Source organism: Calidris pugnax, unplaced genomic scaffold, assembly GCF_001431845.1.
Source record: "Calidris pugnax isolate Ruff unplaced genomic scaffold, ASM143184v1 scaffold435, whole genome shotgun sequence".
NCBI lineage: Eukaryota > Metazoa > Chordata > Aves > Charadriiformes > Scolopacidae > Calidris > Calidris pugnax.
In genome coordinates, this window is record NW_015091240.1 from 1425838 (window position 1) to 1439913 (window position 14076).

Here is a 14076-nt window from a genome sequence, read left to right on the forward strand (position 1 = left end):
CTCTACCTGCATCTTCGTTTTCTGCCACAGGTGCTGGTGCCATCTGGTATCTTACTCTAAGCTGCTTCTAGGACACAGTTGGAAACCCTCTGCCCGCTTCCTAATATATCATAAGTTGATCAGAATCAGGACAGACTTGATCATTGTTACCATGCTGCTCTGGTCTTTTGCTGCCAGTCTTAACGCTCGGCATTCCCATCACAGTGTTCCCACTCACAACAGCACAACATCTGCTTCACATCCAAGACTCTTTGGCTTGAAATTCACAGAAAATGTGAAAAGAAGTCTGGGAAATAGTCACAGGCTCAAGGAGTGCCAAGGTGCCAGGGTGTTTATGGGCACTGGTGATAAAGTGCTATCCTGCTGGTTTCCTGGTCACTGTCCTCAGTGAGGATGTTGTCTTCGGGCAGCCCATAAATAACCCCCTGCCTAACCCTTAAACACCTTTTCTCTGGAGTTACCACTTGCAAAGAACAGGCACGTTTCAGCCCTTAGAAGCACGGTGCTGTCTCCTCTGGATGATGAAGGATTGATCAGAGGATGTGTCCTTTCATAAATAATACATGTTTGTTATAGGTTTCTCCTTATTCTTACCTTGATGGATTTCTTCTTCTTAAACTTTCAATTATTCATGATTTCTGATAAGTAAATATTTATAACTGAGCAGATGCTGTTTTATTGAATAAGCAGTAGGTGTATCTGATACATTCTTGACATGATAGGTGAAGTTCCTTTGCCTAGGCTAGAGTCAACACCTTCTAACAGCCAGTGAGATAATCTTATCTCTTGTTTATCTTAATGGCTTCTGTAGAGTTGCATCAAACATGAATGTGGTTCACTGTGTATAACTGCTCTGGATCAAGAAAAATAACGACTTATTTCACGGCAGACAAAAGAGCTTCTATGAACTGCAGTGCTTTCCTGTGCAAATAGAGTTGCAGAACACTGTTATGCAATGACATAGGGTGGCTGTTGCTTTCTACGGTATTAGGATAGTCAGTGCTCTGGTCACTCTTCAGCTCTTCAGATTTGATAATTATGGAAGAGATAAAGGCTCAGGGATGGTACTTGTATCTACTGATATGTGCAGGGTTTAATTCAGAGTCTGGGTGGTAGCTACTACTGCCAGAATTACTACCTTTGAGACCCCTATTACTTCTTAGGTTTAACCAGGTGAGAATTGCTGAAAGAGGGAACACTTGTTTATTTTAAGTACATGGTATCATCTCTGTCTTGTCAGACTTGGTAAGCATTTCCTCCTAAATACAAGACTGTCTATAAAAAATGTCACTGAATTAAGTTCACGACAACGACATACCGGTTCTTCTTGATGCATTTAGTTCTCTTAACTGTTCTGCTGCTTCTCAGCTGATACAATTTCTTATCCAAGTAAATATCTTGTATGAAGATTTATTTTCATCTTAAGACCTGAAAGCATCTATTTCAGCTAAATCTTGAGTTCTTGGCCATTTGCACTGTCATCAAAGACTACTTGATAAGCTTGCAAGAAAAAAATAATAAAAAAAAGAATGTTAGTTATGATATCCTGATCACCATCCAGAAAGCCAAATCAAAATTCTGTGTTCTGTTTCAACTAGCTTGCTTGAAAAAAACATCCTGGTCAGAGTAGGTGGAAAAGATAACTATCTGTAGAAAAAGAGGATGTTTGGATTACAGTTACTCTGAGTAATATATGCGTAGTTATCAAACCCACAAAATCATAGTCCTTCAAAAGCACTGTTAGATGTAGCACATGATATGTTACTTTGTGATTTTTTTAAAATAGGGTTCTTAACCCTTCTTACTGGAAATCATACAGCAGCCATTAGGATCTTTCTGAGTCATATCCCCTTCCACTAAACCCTGGTAGAATTGTTGCATCATTTCCGATTTGCCTTGGATTTCCTTTCTGTTCCCCTTAAGGAACAATGAGGGTATCTTGGAAGAAATTTATGAATCTCAAGTCCCTACAAAGAAACAGGCTGCTTCTCTGTGTACTTGAAAGAAGGCAAAACTCACTTGAAAGGTTTATCACTTAAAAGACCTTTCTCTGGCCTATGTGAGAGAGTGGCAATTTCTTAATTGAATTTAAATAACTGTGTAGCACGTTAGAAGTATACTTTCACCAAATCTTGCTTCGCTAAAAGTACTTTCCATGCTTTATAGTAACTGAAGTGCTGCAGTTGAGTGATGCTCTTCGAGATGACATCCTTCCTGAACTTGGAGTTCGATTTGAAGATCATGAAGGTACCCAATTATATGTCTTGCAGCTTTTTAGGTAGCTGTTTTTATAATCTTACTATTTTCATAAGAAGTGAAACAACCTGCCAAGACTAATCTGGAATAATCCAACAAACTCAAGGACTGCATAGCTATAGTATATCATATTTGTGAGGTATGAATATATATTATAGAACTGTTTTACTGGAATAAATGTATAAAATATAAAAACATACATTGCAATCTTTTTTTATAGCACCTAGTTTCTTAGTCATGTTTCAATAGTTACTCAGTTGTATTTGCATTCAGCTTGCAAAAAGAAAAAAAGTTATCATAAATACATTTATTCAAGCATCGGAAACTCATTCATCTGTTTTTGCTTCTTTAGGACTTCCAACTGTGGTTAAATTAGTGGATAAGGACACATTATTGAAAGAAAGAGAAGAAAAGAAAAAGGTTATTATTTTAAGCATTCTATATTTTTTTAACTCTAAAGTAATGTGTAAGCTATGGATACTTTTACCTTTCTTTGATAACTTATAAGAGAAATCCTAACAGGCTATCAAGAAGGCAAATAACATAAGAGAATTGATACTAAAATCTAAGTGTGTTCAGGAAAAGAATTTTTGAAATGGGAGCTTCTTGAAATTTTTTTGTGGGACCTAATGAATACCTCTAAGGTTGGAATGTTGAGTATTGCACGTATACTGTCTTAGCTCTCTGGAAGAACAATTCCAATGAGAAGCTAAATTGGACTTCTTTTGTCTGTATGAATGAAGTTGACATTTTCCCTAGAACTAGACTGTATTTATCTGATAAGTGAGAACAAAATGCACTGGCTAAATTTTAATTAATGCAGTATGGATGAGTGAGATATTCAGGGTGTGGGGGCAAGAATTCACATGTTACTATATAAAGATTGTGAATTCTAATTCACAAGCACAAGGTCTGTACAGAAACCCTCCTTGTGGCACTTCCTAGCATTGATATTTGGCTTTGTAACATTTTAAAGTAACACTTCATATGTCTGCCTTCAGTTTTAATAAATAATAAAATTCCATCATGACTAGAAATGTTTGGAAGACTTTACATCATTTCTTCTTCCATATGGATGTTTTTTAGAAATGGGAGAAATAATATGTAATTTCAGCCAATTCCAGATGTTTTCAACAAAAAGACATTTGAAGGCAGTTTGTATGTAGCTGGTGGGTAGAATCTGTAGGTAAAGTACATTTTCCCTGGAAACAGGGCAGTGCTGTCGGAACCCCTGGAGAACTGATGGGTCTCTCCTAAGCAAGTGGAAGATGAGATTTTTATTTTTATTAAAGTTTTATAAGTTGGCTAAATTTGGCTAGTTGTTTCCCTAGGAACATCAAGGGATACAACTGCTTCTTGAGAAACTGTAATATCTTCACAGTTTGAAGCAAGAGCTTAAAATATCAGCAAAATATGGTCTTTTTTTAAAGTCATTTGCAAAACATTTTTCCCTGTGAAATGCCAGGACCATCACTTTTTCAGGCTTTGTAGGTATTCTTTTATATGTATACACTTTGCATGCAAAATGCATTCTGAACAGTTAAAACTGGTTTAACTGTGAATAAAAGCAAATAAAATCTAAGTCATGCAGCGGGAAGTATCAGATAATCCTAATTATAAGGCATGGTGTTTTTGCTGCAGGTTATGCTGCCAGTTCTGTCTGTAATTAGATATCCAGGGGAGCTAGCTGGCTCAGATGTGTAGAAAACAACCAAATGAAGTAGTTAGTTACCTTTTACTCATTAACATTGCCTTTCATAGATTGAAGAAGAGAAAAGAAGGAAGAAAGAAGAAGCAGCCAGGAAAAAACAAGAGCAGGAAGTAAGTGTTCAGATCCTTTTAATCTGTTTTTGAAGAAAAGTGTTAACAGCAATAGTCACGTGCAGGAAAGATTACATTAGATCACAGGCATTCTGCCCAGCCTTCACTGGGCCTCCATTTATTTATTTTTTTGTCTACAGTTTCCTGCTCAGAATGACTTTGGCTTGCAGTTCAGGTTTGAATATTCAGCTCCTATTACAGAGAAGCCATCTTTGAAAACACAGCTAAAGGCTGTAAAAGCTTCTGAGGAGAACTTGTAGCACTTATTTCAGTCTGTAGACAGTGTTACTTCTTTAATTACCAAAGTAGTGTCTTACATGTCTGTTAGAGAAGATTTTGCTTATGTCATTTATTATTTTCTTCCATTTCCAGTGTCACAGGTATGTGTAAAAATAGGTTTCTTTCTCATTAAGAATCCACCTGTTCCCTATGATTGAACTCTGAAATGTAGCGTTTTGTGAAAAAAAAAAATTAAAAAATTATCTGTACCAGTGGAATTGAGATAGCTCAGAAGTTTTAGGCTTTGGATGAGGAGTAGGCGGCCAGAGATGAACTCATAAGAAGAAAAGATTGTTTGCTGTGCTGATGACTATAACAGTACAGGAAATGCACCCCTGGGTTAAAAGAGGAAGTAAACTCTTAGAGATCACCATGTACAGACATAAAACCAGATAAATAGCATTTACCATCTGTAAATTCCAAGTAGCTTTTTGCATTCTTTCAAAGAGGTGATTCCTTTGTGTTGGGCATAAATTACTTGGGAAGGATTCTAAGATGTGCTTGTTTACAGATAAGTGAAAGTTCAGTTTGTTTTCAAAGCAATTACTTGCATCCTGGTCCTGCTGTGACCTGCATAGAAACCTGGGCTTGTCAGCAGGGAACTGTTGATAAAGATGGTTCCCTTTGCAGTGAGTTAATTGCTGAATATTCTTTACTCATAGCAACTATTCACTTTGTCTTTCACCTAAAACACTATAAAGAACCAAACTAGCAAAAATCAGATGTAGTTTTTGGAGTATATAAGCGAGTTGAGTTCCTACAATACATCTATTTTATTAAGTGGGTTTCTACAGATTTAAAACATTTTTTCCCCCAGGCACGTACAGACTAACTGACTTGTTCCTCACTGAAAGTTTCTTTTCACATGATAAACAATTGTGAATTAAATGCTCTTTGATTTGCAAATTATAGCCTACTTTTCCTTTTGCATATGTGACAGGTTGTCAGTAATTAACTGTGATGCTAATGCAGTTAATGCACTTTTTATTTTACAGGCAGCAAAACTGGCAAAAATGAAGATTCCACCACACGAAATGTTTAAATCAGAACATGACAAATATTCCATGTTTGATGAAAACGTAAGAGACTTTTCTTTAGATAGTTTCTTGGTTTTCCTTCCCCAGTTGTATGTACTCAACTGTATGTGTACATAGCTGATTTTGTTCCAAAACCTCCAGGGCAGCAGTGCCATTAATGTTGTAGGAGGAGGGAAGGAGACAAAGAAAAGGCAATATATTAATTTTATTGCACATACCTTGCATTGGGGAGCGAGGCTGTCTAACTGTTAGCCAGGGTATTTTAACTTTTAACTGTGTTTTAAGGGTATTTTCATCGTACATTGGTCTCCTTTGGCCCCTCTCACTGCAGAGCAAAATTCCCTGTAGATGGGAACATGTATGATGTGTGTTCACAGATTTAGTACTCTGTTGCAAGGCAAGGAATTCACTTGAAAGACCAAACTCCCAAACTCTGCCAGAACTGATAGACAGAGCCATGTATTTCAGAGAGGTCCTCTGCTTCCTTTTTGGTTCTGCAGAACCAGAGCACTGTTATGCTCTCTTCTGGCAAAGAATCTCTGAAGGGGCTGTATGGCTAAATTAGCTCTTGATTGCTCCCTTTGAGGATAAAAGGTTTTTGAAAGCATAAAACACTGTTTCTTCAGCGCTTGATCTGAGACATTGATCCTGCTTCTGCCTGTCCTCTTCACCCACAAATTCAGGCCCTCAAGGCAAGAAAGAATGGAAAGTGTAAATACTGGAAAATACCCTTACAAGTCAAGGAGAATGTCCATAAAAACTCTGATCATACTTTCTAGATCAATAATACAAATCTTTTTCTGCTTTTGCTTTAAGCCGTGGATTCAATATGCCAGTATGATTAAAAGTGCTCTCTAAACCATCTGTTTAGGGATTAGTCATTATTCTCTTAACTATAACCAGCTACAAGTTAGTTGTCTAAGCTTCCCTGACTTAGAACAGGACAGAAAATAAATACACCCTTTGCCTCTTCATTTACTAGGAAGGGAACATACACAAATAGTCAGTTAGTTGTCAAACTTCTAGGTAACTAAAATTAGCCATCCTGACAGGTTGTCATTATGACATTATCCCCCTATCTTATTAAAACACTGTTCTGTAAGGAGCAAAAGCAGTCCAAGAATTTATCTTAAATATTCTCTCTTTTTTTAATATTTCAGGGATTTCCCACCCATGATACAGAAGGCAAAGAACTCAGCAAAGGTCAAATTAAGAAGCTAAAGAAACTTTATGAAACCCAAGAAAAGCTATACAAGGAGTATCTACAAATGGTTCAGAATGGAAGTGCAAATTGAAAACAACAGGACTTTTTTTTAGAAGGCGAGTGCTGGGTCAGCATTGAAGAAGTGAGCATACACTAATGCTCAAATTTCTGTTTACACTTTCTATTATGTGCAAAGTAAAAAATCCTGTTTACGTGGATTAATAATGTCATCTGGAAAGTCAATAAAAATCCATTCTTAAAAAAAAAAAAAGCCAACCTGTAAGAAGTTTCTTCGCAACAACAGTAGCAGGTTGAATGGTTGCCAGTTCTATTTGGGAAGGTGCTGCTCTGTCAGCAAATCCACATAAGGATTGTTGTTTATTACAGCTGTCCAGGCTTTGGTTAATTTGTCCTGCATACTGATCTCTATCAGAGACCCACTGTAGCTTGCATTCTGCAATATGTCACAGTCAGCAAAATTTACTGCTAAATGGGAGCTGAGTAATTTGTCCCACAGTAAGAACAGTATTTTCCAGATGACTTTAGTATCTTTACATAAGCAGGAAAAACTGGGTAGTTCCACTATGATACTTACTCTAGCTGCTATTATTAAAAAGTCTCATAAGTATACCCAGAACACTTTGCATAGTAGAAGCTAACACTCCCTTTGTTGCAAAAGGGAACAGGTCATCATCTTTGCTCAACCTGCAGTTGCAATCAAGTGGGTAAGTAAAAGGCAAATGTGTCTGCATTGAACAAACAGGCGGGAAAGACATGAAGAGCTAATGGTGGAGGGTGGTGCATTCTTGGAGCTGCTGCTCCAAGGAAACTGCCAAAGTACCTGATTACCCAAAGTACTCAGTACCTAATTAACTGTTCAGAGCCAAGGGGAATTAACAGAGGGTTTCTAACTGAGATACGGTTTGTGGATTGGTTTGCAATTAGACAATACAGCTATACATTGCTCGCTATTCAAGACTGGTGTTTTTAACATGACTATTTAACCCTGAGTTAATAATTTTTCAGATTAGTGTGGTTACTTTATGTCTGCAAGGACAGTTCTCTGTTGCCTAATAATGCATTTCACTGGCAGTAGCTACTAAATGAACTGAAGTTTATGAAATCCTAAAAAATATCTCACCTACTTCACAACTGCATATAACAGCTAAGTGTCCGATACGGAGAACTGTATTCATCCAGCATTACTAAGACTCAAGGTGACTTGCAGGAGGTCATACTGTGACACCTCTATTCTCTCAACTCTTCGTTTCATGCTACAGTGATTAGGCTATGTTCCTTTCCTTATTTAAGAGTTAAAACATCCTTGTTTTATCTTTATATTTTTATATTTGCATTCCTCCTTCTGAAGAATCAACATATTTGGACTAACAGAAAGGTCTAGTATTTTTTTTTTCTAGCTTTGTCTGTATTTGCCTTTGAAAACATGCATAATGTTAAGGTCAGTAAAGCACATGCATCTTGTATGCAGAAAATAAAATCTGTTGTGAAGTACAAGTTGTATGTGACCTTTGTATAACAGGAAGAATATATAGCTTATCTTTATTCCACAACCATCCTTTTGAAATGTGGTTTACAGAGCTTTTCCTTTAGCTTGAATTAACTAATTTAATTAATTTTGCATTCAGTATTTGATTATTCTGGTAATTTCTAATTAATTGTATAAATGCATGTCTAAACTGCACAGTGGTACTTCAAACAGCCAGCCACAGCCACAATGGCAAGCTCTCCATCCTTTGGTCTGTGAACAAAAGAGGATCAGCTGTATTTTTACACCATTCTAGATTCTAACTCTCTTCAATATTATTAGCTCATTATTTTCTTCCCAGCATGCTCATCCAAGACACACGTGCACTCAGGATATCCACGAAGGGATGGGATGTGCCTTAGGCTGCAGTCATAAGATGCTGCTCTCAGCCAGATAAGGTCCTCCAATTCCAAACTCCCTGCAGTCCTAGAGAGATTCCAGGAATAGTTCTGCAAACTTTACCACTAATCCTAAACTGGAATATCGAACCACAGCATATACTTCACTTTCCTGAACCTGAACTGCTTCTGAAGTTGCTACTTAATGTCAAATAGTGACAGTAATTTGCTTACTGCAGAAATTACTTTTTGGTGATCTGCCTTAGCAGTGCTTAGAGCTGGTTAGTATGTAACATGGAGAAGGTGCTGTTAATCCATTGCTGTTCTGGATTGTAGTTTCTTTGACATCCTCATGAAAATATCCTGGCTTCCCCCCCTACAGTTTTTTCTCCTCCTCCTATATTTTTAGTAGAACCTCATTCAATTCCATGCTTTATCTACTGGACCAATGTAGAAGAATTTTAAACAAAATGCCCTTTTCCCTTCCCAAATTTTCATTGTGTTTCTGGAAGAACTCTACTTGCACAGGTCTTAGGAGCATTTCAGACTCACATTCTCTAAAGGTTATCTTAGTTTCTTTTTCTGTATGTTTGTATGTTTCACACACACACACACTGCTTCCTCCTTCAGTATTTTTTTTAAATTTATAGTCGATCATTTCAGATAAGGATCTCTGCTGTATTTACTGCCCCACTAAGGTCTTATTCTACCCGCAAAAATTATTTAGCTCATGCTTGCCATTTCTGTGTTTTGTCTGATTGTCAGTTTATCGGTTTTAAACTAAGATGATTAGAAAGTCTCCTCTTGAGATACTAAAAACCCACCTGGAGATGATCCTGTGCAACCTGCTCTAGGTGAACCTGCTTTAGCAGGGGTTTGGACTAGATGATCTCTAGAGGTCCCTTTCAACTCCTACGAATCTGTGAAAGAATCCTTATCTGAATCTTCAATGCTGCTGAAGTCATCTTTCTCTTCTGCTGCAGCATAACAGCTTTCCTGTCTTTGACTTCTCTTTGAAGACAATCAAGTGTCTCCTAAAATCAATGGGATTCTGTTCACAGACATCATAAGGAAATTCTCTCGTCTTTAGGCTCACCTTGTGTCTTGGGTGATCATTGTTCTTCCACACAGCTACTTATTCTCCCCTGCTTTTTATAGTGCTTTGCTCTCTAGTTCATGCATTTTTGAAGTTGCCTTCTTCAAGCAAACTTGTCACTTGACTCAAAACCTTCCCATACTTGAACTTTTCTCCCCATACTTGAACTGGTCTTTCAGTTACAATTTTCTCTTCCTATCTGTTTCAGCTGTCCTTGGAAGTCAGCATTGTCAGCAAGGAAAATACCTGCTTCGTGAAGTATCTGTGAGCTTGTTGAAAGGCCCAAGTACTTTCTATTAAAAAGAAAAAATTGCACAAATTGGCAGCTCCTCCTGTAAAGAAGCTGCTAAAATAATTTACCCTGATACATACACAAACAGGAAGTTAATTCATTTTCTCCAAATAAAATCAGAGGTTTGCCCATATTTTGAGTTCCTTTTTTTCCAAAAGCAGCAAGATAAGGAAAACAACGACCTTGGCAAAGAGTCAGAAAAATACTTAGTCTCCTCGAGTTTGTAACAACAACAAAACCAAAAAAAACCAGCTCCAGAGCTACTACAGATCAGTTACTATTATTGTTTCTGCAGCCACAATTTAGCAAAAAAATAACAGTATTCATAAAGTCCTGGTGAAGAAAAACTTGCTAGGGAACAAAGCCTGCTGCAGCCAGGCTTGGATGCCTACACACTGTTTAGGATGAGTTTTGGTGAAGGTGTGCCAATTGATCTGTGCAATCACTGGAACGCACGGGCACAATTCCTCTCTGGCAATCGATCGAGGCGGCACTTAAGCGAATCCCACTGCACTTGCTTAGTGAGCGTGACCTCACAACCAGAAGAAGAGAATGCAACAGCAATGGTCAGTGCTCAGTGTCTTAGTCACCTGTCTGTCTCAACAAGGAAAAGGGAGAGGACAGACTCCACAGTACTTTTTATTATTTTAAAATGTGCGTGTGTGCATACACATGCTCAGGGAAGCCAATCCGGAATGTGATTTTCTAAGCACTATGAAAATGAAAACCCTCGTGGCAAAATCTTGGAATTTTTTAATATTTTAATTTTCTGAAACACAGTGCTCATGTTGGTTTGTACAACATGAAGCTTTTTATTTCCCACCTATCAAAGAATTTATTCAGAGATGGAGAGGCAAGGTAAAAGTGTGGTGTTTCTGTTTTTAATTGCACCCTTGGCTGAAGGCCAAACTTGGCAGCAGCAAATTTTGTTTCTATCTTTTGCACAGTGTGATTTCAGCCTTTCTAATGTGAATATTCACATTAATGTCAAACGTGAATACTGCTCCAACTGAAGAGAACAAGCTCCTCCACCACTCCGTGTGTTCAGATACTGGTAGAAAAAAATCTTTGAAATGTACCTGGTCTTGTTACCACCAATCTTTTCAAAGACTTTAAACTAATGAGTGCCTAATTACATTTATGATACTCTCTTTGACCTCGTTATTCTAATGTTTGTGTTTGCTGTCCACTGTTCCAGGAAACCACTCATGCATTTTAAATGTGCAAATAAGCAAATCTCTGCCACATAGAGGTACATTCCATCAGCTTCTTTTTCTACATTTTAAGCTAATATTTTCAAGTGGTGGTAGTTGTTGGACCAACTTTAGCTCCCTCTTTAATTACACAATTTCTACCACACAGATACGGAAGGTAATTTTTACTCCTGTCTGTGATTTCACAGGGCAATTTCTATGCAGGACACTGTACCACATGCATAGTACTTAACATGTCTCCAGAGACAGAACAAATTAATTAAGAAGCACATTAGCTATTTAGTACCAAGATTCCACTTAGCAATGATCAAAGTACTTCCTCTCCCTCCAGAAAAAGTCATTGACAGCTAAGTCTTATCTCTCAAATTAGGCTGTGAATGTCTGGCATCTCACTAAGTGAGAGCAGTTTCCATTAATACCCACCCAAGGGCAGAAGACACAGACATTTTAATGCCAGTTACGGGTCTCAGCCTACCCTTTCTCTCCAGTGTCTGGTGCATCTGTGCAGCAGCTCTGCCATAATCCCATCTCTCAGTTTTGGTTCTCCAAGCTCTCTTGTATGCTGGGCTGGGTGTTTAAATCAAGCTAGGGTGATTCAGCAAATATCTTTTTGCAGCTCTCCGCAGGGCAGGAGCACCTGACAGCAAGATGACTCCACAGATTGTGCTTTATCCACAGTCCCACAGTCTGCCGCTGAACTACAAAAGGTTAGAAAACAATCAGCAAAAATCCCTCATTTGTCATGGGAGATTAATGCCTTTGGAGAGGGGCAGTAATAATCCAAGGATGTAAAGTATTTTAAATATATGTTTACTTTTGATACATATCAGTGGATAAAGAGAGCCAGATACTTCTAGCACTCTGGCCTGTTTCAAGGCTTTAATAATTGGTCCAGAAGACACAAAATCTATTTTTGCAAGACCATCCTAATTTAAATTTAATTCAGGGATTGCAGCATTTATGAGAACTGCGTTAACAAGATAATGACTAGTGCCGAGGGACAAACTCTACACATGCCACAGGAGATGCAGTAACGCAACAAGTAGCCTGAACAGGGCTGCAGTGTATTCCTGCAACAGCAGGAAGGTGCAGCTACATCACGTAATCTAGCAAAACCTCCTACATCCATCTTTGTAGGAATCACAGTTTGGAGTTTGTACTCCAAACATCTTCTGGGTGAAAAGGAGAAATGGCTTTTAACAAAATGGAGATTGACAGAAAAAACTTAAAATACTTGACGGGTGTGAACCAGCAGCAAGAACAAAAGCATGAAGTAGGAATACCTTCAGATAAATCCTCCTTTCAGAGTTCATTACTCTTCTTCGGAACAATGAGAATTAAGCTAATAAAGTTGTCCCAAAATAAGAATTCATGGAAGTATGAAGATGTCGTTAACCAGCTCACGTTAGAAAAAGGACTGGTTTGGAGATGCAGGGAAAGGGAGCTGGAAGCAAAGAAAAGAAACAGAACAACCATCTACTGAGCATGTCCTCTGGCCCATCAAATCTGCTCATTTGTGCAACTGCAATTTTCTATTCCTGCAATTCTCTAGCTGTTTGAATGGAATGCAACTCATCTTATTTTTTAATTACAGTATTGGTACCTACTTAAGTAACAATTCCTTAGTTATTCCTGTCACTTAAATTCCTACAATAACTGAATTAACCCAACATCGATGTATTGATTAGTTTTAATGAATAAAATAGTGGTCTCATCATTTCCAAATTTTAATTTTGCCTGTGAAACTATTGTGATGATAAACCGTAGTCATTAATTACTGAAATTGAAGATTAAGTTGCAGACCTGGAGAAAACAGGGAATCCACTGATGCAATAAAGGGTTACAGGTTTTTCCTACTGAGTGAAAGATCACTAAAACTCTTATCTAACACCGTGCTACACAGCATCTGCTGCTTACAAATCACCACACAAACAGGAGCAGCGCTGTTACGGTTGTTGTTTATTTGTTACTCTTTTTTACAGAAAGGGAAATTATATACATAGAATGCTGGAAAGGCTAACATCTGCTTTGTAAAAAGGTGCTCGATCTGAAACATCAAAAAGGGTTGGTTTTGTTTTTTTTTTTTTAAATAGGAAGCACTCAGCTCTTTGATTTACCGTTCAACTTTGAACATTTGGTCTTACCCATGCAGATGGCCAAGAACAGAGAGGTTCTTAATAGCATGAACACATTATTAAGCTATTTAAAATGCAACCCTCCAAACACCTGTGTATCTGCTGGGACAGTCAGCCTCGCTGTGCAGGCAGGTGACCGAGCAGGAGACGGGCCCTGCCACCTCTGCCGTTGCTGCTGAGGGAACCGGACACCAGCTCCGCGTTTTAACAGCCGGACGCCTCACATTTCCCAACACGGATTATTTTAACGACTCCCCGAAGGCGAGGCAGACGCGGGGGACCGATGCGGCGCTCCTCGCCATCCCAGATGCACCTTCGGCCCGCCGTCTCCTCCTCCTCTTCCTCCTCCTCCAAACGGCAGCGCACCCCCGGCCCTCCCGCCCGAGCCCCGGCCACCAGCGAATCGCTGACGCCGCCGGGTGGTTAAAAGGACACCCGCCCTCCTCAGCGTGAACACCGGGAGGTCGCCCCTTCCGTCGGGGCCTGCCTCCTGAGAGCCTTTCCCGGCGCCTTTCGCGATCGCGGCCTACACCGCCTGCCCGCCGCCCACCGCCATATTGCCCCCCCCTCCCCGTCGCCTCGCGGCCTCTGTCGCTTTAAGGGCGCAGGCACGAGCCCCCCCCCCGCCCGCACACCCCGCATCACGCGCTCTCCCTGCTCGCCGCCAGCCCCGCGCGCACATCCCCCCGCGCGCCCCCTCCTCCCCCTCCCCGGGATCGGCCGCTCGCTCTCTGATTGGCCGAGCGCCGCGCCGTCGGATAGTCAACATGGCCCGCGTGCGGCGCGGCGGCGATGGCGCTGCCAGAGCCAATCGGGGGCGCCTTTGCTGAGGGAGGTGCCCGCGCTTCGGCCAATCGA

General features: G+C 39.5%; 1 protein-coding gene across 2 annotated transcripts in view; it reads left to right on the forward strand.

Annotated features, from left to right (window-relative positions):
• Nucleotides 1-6895, forward strand: part of CARS (cysteinyl-tRNA synthetase) — a 33904-nt gene extending 27009 nt beyond the window's left edge. For both annotated transcript variants that reach the window (XM_014960049.1, XM_014960048.1), the window contains 5 exons: nt 2167-2247; nt 2609-2676; nt 4018-4077; nt 5352-5435; nt 6554-6895. In XM_014960049.1, the coding sequence (XP_014815535.1) occupies nt 2167-2247; nt 2609-2676; nt 4018-4077; nt 5352-5435; nt 6554-6688 (428 nt within the window). In that variant the 3' untranslated portion in view covers nt 6689-6895. The remainder of the gene's footprint in view (nt 1-2166; nt 2248-2608; nt 2677-4017; nt 4078-5351; nt 5436-6553) is intronic.
• Nucleotides 6896-14076: the final 7181 nt, after the last annotated feature.